Consider the following 13,697-nt stretch of genomic DNA (forward strand, 5'->3'; position numbering starts at 1 on the left):
AATTCCCCTCATGAGTAGAAAGCCAAAGAGAGCAAGGAGGTGACCAGGTTTCCATAATCCCTGCTCGTATCCTCAGAGCCCTTAAGACCTCCCATTAGGCCCCACCTCTTAAACCTTCCACCACCTTCAGTGGCACCAAGCTATTAACCTGTGAACCTTTGGGGAACATTTAAGATCCAAGCTATAGGTGATATTTTCTTTGTAGAAATGTCTGTTTATATCCTTTTCCCATTAAAAAAAATATATAAAAAAAAAATATATATATATATATATATATATTTATTTATTTATTTTTATGTGGTGCTGAGGATTGAACTGAGGGCTCCGCTGAGCCACAACCCCAGCCCTCCTTTGCCCATTTTTTTTCTTTTGAGTTGTGTTTTGTTTTGTTATTGAGTTATAAGAATTTATTTTGTATTCTGGATGCTGAAACCTTACCAGACATATGATTTTAAAATGTTTTCTCCTATTCTATAGGTTTTCATTCATTCTTTCTTTTTTTTTTTTTTTAAACAGTGCTGGGTATTGAATCCATGGCCTCACACATGGTAGACAAGTGCTTTACTACTAAGCTCTACCGCCAGCCCTGCTATTGGTTGTTTTCTAACTTCTTGTAATGTCCTTTAACATATAAAAGTTTTTAATTTTTTATGAAGTCCAGTTTACCTGTTTTTCCTATTGTTGCTCATGGTTTTGGTGTAATCTATGAATTCATTGCCAGATCCAAGGTCAAATGAATTTATTCCTATGTTTTATTCTATGAGTTATGATTTTAGCTCTTAAATTTAGATTCTTAATCCATTTTGAGTTAATTATTGTATATGCATATGTGAGTTAGGCAGTCAAATTCATTCTACTTGATCCTACTTTTTTTGAATGCTATAAGAACCAAATTACATTTATTTTGTGACTTCTTTGAAATGTGCTGTTACAGGTAGGATGGAGCAGGTTTTGCTGAACCTGGAGCCCTAGTGGCTTATTACAGCACAATTATTTCTTGCTTACTTCAATACTGTCTCAGTTTGCTGTCTCTGCTTCACTGCTGTCTCTGGTTTATGGTATCCTTCTGTGGGGATGAAGCCTGGCAAAGCTTCTGCCATCTGAAATCACAGTGGTAAGGTCTTTTACACTCAAACTCTTTAAAGCTTTCACTTGAACTTAATTTCACTGACCAAAGCAAGTCACTTAACTGTTACCAATTTGAAGAGAGAAGTACAGTCCTACCAGGTTTCCTAAAGAGAGGAACAGGAAGTAGGTGGTGCTCAGTGCCTACCTGAGAACATCATGAAATATGTTGTTGTTTGCATAGTATAGCAAGTATTTGTTCCAAGATACAAAATTTCAAAAGCATTCCCAGTTAAGGGGAGTTTGAAAGTATATGGTTAAGCATTGATTCAAAATTTGAGGTAAATTTTAACTGCTTGCTAAAGTTTACTTTTGCATTATTTATAAAGACAAACTGTTTTATTAAGTGATAATGTTAGTGGGATTTAATGAAAAGGATCTTTGGCTTAATTTAGAAAAACAATTTTCAAATAGTTTTCTTTAACATTTATTTTTTAGTTATAGGTGGACACAATATATTTTATTGTTATGTAGTGCTAAGGATCGAACCCAGTGCCTCACTCATGCTAGGGAAATATTCTACCTCAGCCCTCAAGTAGTTTTGTAAAAGATATTTATGCTCCAGGAATTTGAGTGCAGGTTATTTGTTAAAACTTAGTTCTATGTCAAAGTTGTGAAAAAGAAGGAAAAATAGTAAGAACATATTTGAGAATACTTTAAAATTATCGCTTTTATCAGAATCTTAAATTTAAAAACGTGTACAAATAGCTTATAAACCTTGTGAATTAGGAGGCACTAGCTTGTGTGCCAATCATAACCTAACATTAGGTTTCAGTCACCTGCACAGCAACAAACATTGTGACGTGAACTTACGGTGGCAAAATCTCTTACTCACTGTACCTAAACTATAGAAGTATAAAAATTAAAAAGTATATGGAATTTCCCATGTATTTTTGAACTACATTACTTTAAAAGAAAAGCATATGTGAAGGTAGACAATAAGGGCTGGGATTATGGCTTAGTGATAGAGTGCTTGTCTAGCACATGTGAGGCACTGGATTTGATCCTCAGCACCACATAAAAATAAATAAATGTGTAAAGAAAATAAAGTTGTTGTGTTTTTTTTTTTTTTTTTTTTTAAAGAAAGCAGGTAATGATATTTTAGAACACCAATAGGTGTCAACCACAGCCTGGGCCATGGGCTGCTCATTTGCCAGGCTTTTTAAACATCTATTCATAAATGATTCATTTATTTATTGTATGTTTAAGAGGCAGTATTCTAATGAACTGCAGTTTTCTCAAGGTCACTGTGCTTATTTTTAAATAAAAACACAGTGTGCTTATTATTAAAGACATAGTGATGCTCTGCTGGCATCGTTATTTCAGAAGCATTATTTCAGTCCTTAATTGTGTATACACACCTATGAGTTTATTTTGGACATATCAGAATGCTATCTGATGAAACCAAATAGGCATCCAGAAAGAATGATTGGGAGTGGTGTGTTAGCCAGATACAATATTGATATTGTATTGTAGCAGATGAAACTAGGTGAGGGTCTAACAGCATTTCTTTTGTGCCCAAGTCTTTCTTTTTATAGGAGTAGTTATATTTAGCTCCTCCCCCCAATATTTCTCTAGTTTTCCTAGGATATTTTGTATGGAAGCCCATAAATAAAAGTGTATATTTTCCTTACTAGAAGAAATACAAATATTAAAAGAAACATTCTAGGGATTTTGGAGAAATTCATAACATCTGAGGAAAGATGTTTTGAAGGACTTTATTACATGTGTTAATATCAAAACATGGGAGGAAAAAGAATCACAGCTTACATCATTTTATTTTTTAAAACATTTTTTAGTTGTCAATGGGCCTTTATTTTATTTATTTATGTGCTGAGAATTGAACCCAGTTCTTTACACATGCTAGGCAAGTGCTCTACCACTGAGCCACAACCCCAGCCCCACAGCTTACATCATTTTAAAACTAAAGTGATTCTGTCAAGAGTGGATGCCCCATAAATACTTCATAAGAACATTCATATTAAGTGAGATTTTCTTATCAGAAAAGGGCAAGGAAGTATGTAAGTAGCTTGGGATACTATTGGTAAAAACATCTGTATGCCACTATGAAATAAACAGTATCATTGCTTTGTCTAAAATAAACCAGTGCATTTCCATGGTATTTAGGATTAAGAAAGCTGTTCCTTAGTATAAAATACTAGCCCTTAATAATCCATTCCTTGCCATTCTCTGCAAAACCATTATGCATCTTCATATCCAATGACTAAAATACTGTAAACTAATGAGATTTGACCTGTTGAGTGTTTAGATCTCAAATTGTGCACAGTATGGTTAATTAGGCAAATAGTTAAGAGTTTATATTGTGCATGCACATTAAAATTTAATTTTAGCTTTTTTAACGTTCCTGCTTAATTTAATCTTTTAAATTTTTCTGTTTATTGTTAAAATTGAAATAAGGAGATAGAGAATAGCAATCCTAGTCCTTTTCCTGATGATAACCACTGTTACTAAGTTTCTGTATGAAAAATTATTTTGTAATTACAAATGTAAAGCTTTCTAGTCCCCCTTACAAGTGGGGACCAGGTTTTCTACTGACATGATTGATTTGTACTAGGATTTTTGAAAAATTTTTATTTCTTTAGGACTGCTATCATGGAGTTACAACAGAAAAGATTATACCTGCAATTTCCTAAATGAACCTTCTCTGAAGACCCCTTTTTCCTGTTACCTCCTATGCTTAGAAGGGTAGCCAGAACTACACTCCTCTCCACTTTTTATCAGCCTGTTATAATTTTCATTTATCTTTCAGAATTCAAGTCAGATCTAATTTCTTCTAAAAGGACATTCCTGATTCTTTGTCATTGATAGCTACAGTTATGTTTGAATGTAGAATGAAAAAAATTTTTTTTTCTTGACTTTGTGTGCTCCTTCAATCTTAACAATTTGTATCTTAGATCTCCGTGGGCATATAGATTTGAACTGTGTGTGTCTGGTGCACTCTCACACTGACACGCACCCCTGTGTGGAGGCTAGCTTTCAGCCTTCCCCCTTTCCCACAGCTTCCAGCAGAGAGAAGCCTGCTCTTAACCTTTGAGTGGCATTGTTCTAGGATTCTTGCCAGGGAAAGGCACTTCTCCTGATGGCCCTTTCCTCTCCCAGCCACCACACCTCACCTCCTCTCTGATCTCAGGACCTATGATCAGGTCTTACATTCTGTTGGACTACGTGAGCTTCCCTCTGTTCATTCTGAGCCTTGTTTGGTCTTAGTACCTGGGGACCCTGGAAATTCTTCTTTCTTTTTCTTTTGGGGCATGACTTGGGAGTTTGAGTGGTACAGTACTTTCCCAGGCTGCCATGACAAAGGCATGATAACTAGAGGTAACACTTGTTTTGGGTGCAGGGACTCTGAGGGAGAATCTATTCCATGCCTTTCTCCCAGCCTCAGGGGCAAACTGCCATCTTTGGCTCCTGGCTTAAGCTGCATCATTCCAGTTTCTGGCTGCTATCACATGGTGTTCTTCCTTCTGTCTGTGTCTCTTAAGCACATTTTTGTAAAGTGTTCAAGTTTATAAATTGTATTATGGTCTATGTAAGCATGAAACCCAGACCTGCTGATTTATTATTTTTCAAATTCTCTCCAAGTTTACACCCCTCAACAAGTTGGTACTTTGTGTTTAAACTAATTACAAATGTTTATGCATTTTTCAAAAATAAAATTTAATTCTGAGTTTTTAATTTTCAGCCAGAAAACCTTGCTCAGAAGCTTCCAAACCTTGTGGAACTGTGAGTCTGTTTACTCAAATTTTTTAAAAAAACAAATGGAAATAATTTTAAGTCATTTGAGTTAAGAGGATATATCATTTTAATGTATTAATTTGTTATTTTTTTAATATCATTATCATGATGCTCCTATAGGTAAACCTGTGGTTCTGCTAGGCCAAATAGTATTTTGAATTATTTTTTACAATTTAAAGTTGTGTTTTAAATATCTTACCTCAGGAAGTGAAGGTGATGAATGATACATTTTTCTTTTTCTGGATACAATATATTGGAACAGAATCCTTCTGGATAGCCCATGTAATTGGAAAAATCTATTATTACTACTACTATATGTGGTAATTGATATAAGCATTGGATGTATGAAATGTTTAAAATAGACATTGAAGGTCTCTTTCCCACACTTCATTAGTTTTAGTTCTTTTGATGGTTAACTCCATAATGCTAAATAACATGTTTACACCTTTGTTTTTTAATGCATCAACTTTAAGTATCAGCTAACGTATTATATTAAGGAAGATAAACTTAGATCTTCTATTTATTTTTCTTTCTAACTATCTTCTTACTTGATGTAGGAGGGTTTGCATTTCCTTTTCTTGTTCTCTTCTTTATTTGGTATGATTTTTGGTAGTGTTAAGCCAGTATCTATCTACCTGTGTTATCTATTGCTGCTTAACAAATTATCTCCACAAAAAGTGCCTTCAAAGAATAAACATTTATTATCTTGTATTTTCTGAAACTCTAAAATCTGAGCCTAAGCATAGCTGGATGCATTTGCTTTAAGGTCTCCCACAAGGCTTCAGTCAAAATTGCTGGCCAGGGCTGTGTTCTCATCTGAAGAAGGATCCTCTTCTGCTTTCACTCTGGAGGTTGTTGCCAGGATTCAATTCCTTGGAGACTACTGGACTGAAGGACTCAGTTTCTTACTGGTTGTTGATTGGTCAGAGGAAGATCTCAGTTCCTTACCACTTGTCCTCTCCATAGTTCACAGCCGTGCAACTAGTTTCCATTAGAGCAGGCAAGCAAAAGGGCAAGAGAGAGAATGGAAGACGGAAGCAATAATCTCTTTCTAACTAATCTTGGATGTGACATTTCATCACTCTTCTTATGTTGTCCAGGAGAAGTGAGTTACTGGGTCTGCCCCACACTTGAGTGGAGGCTGTTGCATAGGACTTGAATGCCAGCTAGTAGAGATCAACTTAGGCTATCTTTGAGCTGCCTACCAACTATTAATTCCTAGCAAAGAATTTTACTTGTAATGACTGTGGAAATTTGTTAAAGACTTTTTCAGACTTTAAAGAAAAATCCTCATGGATTTTACACACAATAAGGTGAAACAATCATGAATAGGAAGATTGGAATTATATCTCAAGCTGTTATATATACAATGACTGTCAAATTTTAGCTCAACAGTACTTTTCTTTGAGTTCTTTAAAAGTATTTTGACTGTTTTTTAGATTCTCATGAGATGACAGTAGTATTCTAATCCTTCCTTCTATACACACACACACACACACACACACACACACACACATATATAAAATGTCTTTTTAAATTTTTTTTTCTGGCTGCTTTCAAGATTTTTTTTCCCTTTGGTTTCCAGCAGTTTCTAGATATGCCTTTAGCCATTTTGCATGATAACTATACCCTCCCTAGACTAAATGCTCTTTAAAAAAATAGGGGTGGGATAAAGAAAAGAAAGAATTTAAACTCTCCCAGTACTATTCTAGCATTTAAGTTTTGATTTTTCTCTAGAATTGGCTTGTTTTTGTTTACTATACAGTGCCTTAGGATTGTGGTGTGTGTGTGTGTGTGTGTGTGTTGTTATTTGTGTTTTAGTTATTACCTGACAGAATATCAGTCCAGTGGGAGCTTATTCTGCTATACTGGAATTGAAACTCACATTCTTTTATTTTAACCTGTTTCTTTATAATTAAAGTGGAGTTTTTAAAATCAACTCTAGATGGTTCTTTCATTTTTGCACAGTTCGATAATCCAGGCCTTTTTATGCCATGTTTAGACCTTTTACATTTAATGTGATTGTTGATTTGATTAAGTTTTAAGTCTACCATCTTATTTACTATTTGTTCCACCTGTCTTTTGTTATTTTTCCCCTCCTTTCTTTCCTTTGTTTTAATTATTCTAGTGTTTAGGAGTCCATCTTAGTACCAATATTGGCCCATTAACTGTACCTCATTTCATTGTTGTAAAGTTTTTGATATACATCTGTTTCCTAACATAATCTGTCTTCATGTGATATCATTACCACTTTACATGCACATGTAATATATGGATGTTTACGTTAGTACTTCCAGATCATTTTTCCCATTCTTTGTGCTGTTGTATGTGTGAGTGTGTATTTGTGTGTGCGTGTGTGTGTTAGTCAGTGTCCAGTTAGGAGACAGAAACCACACCCCTAATTTAAATAAGGAAAATCAGTATAAAGATATTTTAAAGTAGCAAAATGTTATTAAGTACTAAAGAAAGTTGAGGAAGACTCTGTGGAGACTGGATTTAATACAAATAAGCAGCTACTGCCTCTGGGCTGAGGGGTAGACAGAAGTAATGAAGACTGTTAGGAGAGCAGCAACCCCCAGGTTAAGAATTAAGAGCTCTTTATAGATGGCAGGGCTGCCTCAAGAACAACAGCCTGCTGTTGGGGAAGAGACTCAGCAGATGGCTTAAACCAGACCTGGTCTGTTATAATGGCTTACTGTTGCAGGAAGATGTTGGCAGTCTGGAACTGGTCTGTAGTAGCAGGCTGGCAGAGAGTATGGCAGAGCTACTACAGAAGAAGCCTCAGAGTGGCAGTGGCCTGTAGCTGCACCAGAACTGCTGCAAAAATGGCTTTTAGGTGGAGAGAGCATAATTTGAACATGTGACTTGAGGTTGTCTAACAGGGGAGGGGAGCACCACTTGGATCTGGCTTTTGTCCTAAATTAAAAATGGGAGGGGAGCTAGAACGGGGGTGACTTCTTGCTTGACTTGTGGAGTCACTTTAGCCTCCTCTTTTGAGAAAGCCTGACATTAGTCTAATTGGCAAAGGAGAAGTGTTGACAAATTCAGCGCTAGGATCAAAAAAGACAGCAAAGAAGTTAAATCAGGACTTGAGAGATAGTAAACTGATAACTGGTAAAACACATTATTATAATTTTTAATTTAAATGATCAGTTTAAGGAAATTAAAGTGAAAAAGTCATGTATTTACTCATATTATTCTCTCAGATTTGGCTTGCTTGAAAAAAGTCTTTATTTCCTTTTTTTTTTCTTTAAAGTTTTACTGTAAGATGATGGTAGGTTTACATGTAGTTGTAAAAAATAATACAGAAACATTCTGTACTCTTCCACTTTTCCCCTATGTTATTGTCTTATTGCCTTACTGTAGTACAAGATCACTACCAGGAAATTGACATTGGTACAATCCACCACTTTATTCTGTTTCATCAGTTTTTCATGTACTCATTTGTGAGTGTATATTTAATTATGTGGAGTTTTCTTGATGTTTATTTTTACCACCTTTATCAGTATATATTTGTGTAATCATTCTGATAGTCAAGGTAGAGAATACTTTTATCAGTGTTAGAATCACTTGAGCTATACTTTTAGAATCAAACATCCTCCCACCCCCACCCCCCAAAAAAACCTACCCTGGCAGACATTTAATCTATTTTCCATTTCCCTATGATTTTTTCATTTTAAGAATGTTATATAAATGGAATTAGACAGTATATAATCTTTGGGGATTAAATTTTTTTTTCATTCAGCATAAGGGATTCATCCAAGTTGCTTCATATGTTAACAATTTATTCCTTTTTATTGCTGAGTTATATTTCATGATATGAATATGATATCTTCACCCATTGAAAGACATTTTTGCAGTTTGAGGCTATTGTGAATAAAGCTGCTGTGAACATTTGTGTACTTGCTGTTTTGTAAATAAGTTTTAATTTCTCTGGGTTAAATGGATAAGATTGCAATTGCTGAGTCATGTGGTAATTGCATATTTCATTTCTTTTTATTGAGATACAGTTCACCCTTTTAAAGTATATGACTTCGGTGATTTGTATTCACAAGGTTGTGCAACCATTACTATTGTGTAATTCCAGAACATTTTCATTACCCTGAAAGAAACTGATTATCAGTTATTCCATGTATGTATTCTTTGTGATGCTGTTGTAAATGGAATTTTCTTTTTAATTACAATTTAGAATTGTTCATTGCCTGGTATATAAAAATGTACAACAGAATTTTGTATGTTAATCTTATGTTCTGCAACCTTGTTGAATTCATTTATTAATTCTAATTGTGTGTGTGTGTGTATGTGTGTGTGTCTGTTTTTTAGGATTTTTGTTTACAAAGATCATGGGGTTTTTTTGCCAATAAAGGTATCTTTACTTCTTCCTTTCCAATCTGTATATGCCTTTTTATTTTATTGATTAATTGCCCTGGCTAGAACTTAGAATGTTGAAAAGAAATGAGGAGAGCAGGTACTTTGATCTCAGAGAAAATCTTTCATGTTTTTGTTTTTTTTGTTTTGTTCCCATTAAGTGTAATATTAACTGTTTTTCATAGGTATTCTAAAGTTGAGAAAGTTCCCTTCTTATTATTTTTTTAACTTAAAAGGATGTTTGACTTTGTAGTTTGCTTTTTTCTTTCTCCCTCATCTATTGAGATGATCATGTAGTTTTTATTCTTTATTCTACTAATATGGCATATTATATTGATCAATACTTTGTAAGGGTCTGGCGAAGCGTCGGAGAAAGAGACCACCAAGAGACCACTCATGCAATTGGCAGAAGGGGATTTATTGATTCAGCATGCTGAGGCTCTGTGCCCACTCAGGAAAGTAGAGCAGCCCAGAGCCCAGAGCAGGGGTTGAACAATGCTTAAGTACACTTTTTGGGGAGGGCGGGGCTTTGCATACATCATAATCTCCTTTAACAAATCTCCATACACCGCAGGAAAATCAAACAATAATTCTTAGACTTGATTAGTACATTCATTGGCGGGAACAGGTTGGCTGGAGTGATAGGTCATTCCTAAGGAGGGGGTTACATTTAAACTGATTGGTTCGGGCCCTGAATGTCTACGTGACAAGCAGCACAGGGTCTTGAATGCTTACGTGAGGAGTTACACAGGATCCCAGGCCATAAATCAACTAAATTCCCAGTAGGGCCTTGTCTTAGCTGCCTCAGGAATTTAACCCATACTTTGCAGTTTAGAAACAGGTTTACAATGCCTGGTCCTTTACATTTTAACTCAGGCTTTGCAGCTTAGAAACTTTACCCTTTCAACTTGTGCATTGAACCAACCTTGTATTGTTGGGGTAAATCCCATTTGGTCTTGGAGTATAATCCTTTTTATGCGTTCTGGTTTGTTAGTATTTTGTTGTGGAATTCTGAAGCTGTCTTTATAAGGAATATATTCCTCTGTAGTCTTTTTTTTTTTTAATGATATCTCTGCCTGCATTTGGTATCACTGTGTTATTGGCCTTATAGAATGAGTTGGCAAGAGTTCTCTCCTTTTATCCCCCCGCCCTTTTAAATATTTGGTCAGTAATCTTAGTGGCCTCTTTCTAATCACTAACTGACAACTAATTTGAAATTACTCTAGGCTTATTCTAAGAAGACCTATTCTAAGACCATTAGTGGTCAGCTAATGATTAGGCAGAGACTCCTTAACCGACTGAATCTCTTAAGTCCACTTGTCTTTACTGAGGGACTTTGTATGAGTGTTGTGACATGCATTCACCTTTCAGTTGTCTGTAGTTGATAGCAGACAACTCTTTACTTGTTGCCTTCACTTCCAATTCAGCTGAGGTAAAAGAGTAAGACCTCAACAGTTCCTACCTGAGCATTTGTAGAGCTATGGCCTGTGTACAACTCCACGTATGCCTGTGATTTTCTAGATCCCCAGGAATAGCCAGGCTTTTAAAAGCTCCTCTGGATGGCTTTTCTTTTTAAGGGTTTTGGTTTGTCTATTATTTGTTTCATCTGGTACTTACTGCCTCAGGCATCTGTAAAGTTAAATAATCATCTGTCATTTATTTCAATTTACAACACTTGAGGTAGGGATTTTGGTCAAGGCTAGTTCCTTGTAAGATAAATAGACAGCTTTATAAGTAGAGTCTTCTGGGGAACCCTAAGACAAGTTGAATAATGACAGTTTCCAGGGAATGAGACTTTAAAAGGGCTCCAATTTGGTTCTAGCCCAGGGCACTGCTATTCAATTTAGTTGTGAACTCTTGGTTTTCCAGGTTTCTGCAGAGCTGGAGAATGGGAGAAAGGAATATTGTTAGTGAAAACACTACAAAGCTCATGGCCCACTATTCCTATAGACATTCTTGTCATTTTTCCCCCTTACGTACATGTTAGCTCTATATTACCACAAGTCTTGGGTTCATTTCCACATCCCTGTATATATAACTTCTAAAACATTTTGCGAGTATTCTCATTGGCTTTATGGAAAAGATAATTTTTGGAGGTTTTTTTCTCTGCCACTTTTGCTCAGTTTTTAGTATTACAAGAATTGCCCCAAAATTTTCCAGCTTAGCTGTGCCGTTTTACATTTCCCCTAACAATGTAAGATTGTTCCATTGTCTGCACATTTCACCATCTTTTGGTATTATTACTATTTTTCATTTTAAGTAATTTCAATAGATGTGTGATTTATCATATTGTGGTTTTCATTTGTATTTCTCTATTGGCCAATGATATTGACATCTTTTCATATATTTATTCAACATTGGTATCTTTGGTGAAGTATCTGCATTGGTTGCTTTAATTTTATTTTTTATTCTTGAGTTTGAAAAGTTCTCTCTATAGTCTAAAAATTAAGGGTTTTTTTGTATTTTGTTTACAAATATTTCTTCCGGTATATAGCTTGTCTTTCCATCTTCTTTTATTTTCTTTTGTGTAGTAAATATTTTACATTTTGATGAAGTCCAGTTTATCAGTTTTTGCTTTTGTGTATCATGCTTTTGGTGTCAATGTAAGAATTCTTCATCTATCTCTAAGTCTTAATGACTTTTCCGTTTCCCTGTAAAAGTCTTACATTCTTTTGTTGTATATTCATCTTCTATATTTTTTAAATGATGTGTCTTTTAGGATTAGACTTCTTAGTAGCCAGGTTACTGTTTTGTTTATTTTAGAACTTCTGTGCTACCTCTACTAACCTTTGTAAACCTTCTATTCCATTATCCTCTAGCTTGCAAAGTTTCTGAGGAGATATCTACTGTTCTTGTATTTGTTCCTTTGAGTTTAATGTGTCTCCCTTCCCCTTTGGGCTATTTTGAAGAGTTTTTATTTTTTTTTATACTAGCTTTCCAGGCATTTAATTTTGATGTATTTTGTGGTTTTTATTTTCCTTATCCTTTAGGTTCATTGTGATTTTTGAGTTTGTATCTTCATAGTTTTCATCAATTTTTCACATCAATTCTTTTGATATTTAGTTCTAAACCCATTTTTTTGCTCCATTTATGGGACTATTACATATTTTTTAACTTTTTAATATATTCCATTCTCTCTAAGACTGTGAGTGTTTTTTTATTTTTGTCTTTCTGTGTACTGGAACAAATCACATTTTTCTGATATCAGGGTCAGTCATATTTTTTTTTCAGTTAATCCACCAGTGATGTTTTTACTTTATTATATTTTTAATCTCTAGAAGTTCTGTTTATTTCTCCTTTATATCTTACAGTTCTCACTATGTCATGTTTTCATTTAAATACCTGAATATGGTAATTATAGCTATTTTACTGTCCTTGTTTTCTAATTTTCTAATTTGTCATACTGGGCCTATTTGTATTGACTATTTTTCCTCTGTTTTTGGGTCACATTTTCCTAATTCTTGTCACATCTAATACTTTTTGATTGGGTAGTGGGTTTTATGAATTTTACATTATTGGGTATATAGATTTTATATTCTTTTTTTGTTTTGCTTTTTTCTGGCATGCTTTATTGGTAGTTTTGTTTGCTTCTTTCAATATGGCTTGTTCTGTGTTTTCTTGAAACATTGATTTCAGGAAGAAATTCCTAATTCCTTTATCAGATGACTTTAAGAATTCTTTGTGTCCAAAGACTGAATAAGTGTGCATACACAATGCCAAAAATATACACACTTGCATTTGTTTCATAAATGCCAGAGTTCCTAGTAAGAACAGAAAACTGCTCTGAAAAACTTGTTTCAACAAATGACTTGTCTCAACTCTACCTATAAAAAAAGAACTTTAAAGACTAGGGATGTAGCTCAGTGTAGATAGAATGTGTAATCAATTCATGTACATAAAGCAAGGAATGAAATTTATCATAGAACAGCATACTTGCTTAAATTGTGTTAGACTTAGTGGGTTAATACTATCTACAGTTGATTTAATCCAACATAGAATAATATTCAGAAAATTATTTCTTATTATTCTATTTCATTGACATTTTTAGCATTTAATTTTAGGCTTTCAAAATGTAGAAGAAAAATTTAAATTCTATTTTATAATACTTTATGAGGATTTATTTTTAAAGTACAGTAAATAAAATGATAGGGCTGAGCATAAGGTTTATAAAATCTAGTTGTAAATTGTTATTAGTTCTTAATTTCTAGCAGTCACTGTTTTGTTCTCAGTAGCTGGTTACTGCTGGTTGCTTGAGTCTCCACTAGAGTGCGCTAAAGATATTTCATTGGGAAAAGTGTTAATACCTAGACTTGCCTAGACTTGTTAAATCTGGGCGTTTTTTTTTTTTTTTTTTTTTTTTAAAGAATTTGATTTCTTGTTTTTGAAATTCCTTTTGCCATGTAGTAAATTCTGGCCTTGACAATTGAGTATTTCTGTGGATACTTTAA

The 13,697-nt window shown here is 34.4% G+C and overlaps 1 protein-coding gene across 11 annotated transcripts in view; it reads left to right on the forward strand.

Moving 5' to 3' along the window:
• Lrrc28 (leucine rich repeat containing 28) overlaps nucleotides 1-13,697 on the forward strand; it is a 132,106-nt gene that overhangs the window by 14,305 nt on the left and 104,104 nt on the right. For 9 of the 11 annotated variants that reach the window (XM_078051248.1, XM_078051246.1, XM_040274397.2 and 6 more), the window contains exon 3: nucleotides 4,829-4,869. The exons of the other annotated variants lie outside the window; for them this stretch is intronic. In XM_078051248.1, coding sequence (XP_077907374.1) covers nucleotides 4,829-4,869 — 41 coding nt within the window. The remainder of the gene's footprint in view (nucleotides 1-4,828; nucleotides 4,870-13,697) is intronic. 11 annotated transcript variants of the gene reach the window in all.

Source organism: Ictidomys tridecemlineatus, chromosome 5, assembly GCF_052094955.1.
Source record: "Ictidomys tridecemlineatus isolate mIctTri1 chromosome 5, mIctTri1.hap1, whole genome shotgun sequence".
NCBI lineage: Eukaryota > Metazoa > Chordata > Mammalia > Rodentia > Sciuridae > Ictidomys > Ictidomys tridecemlineatus.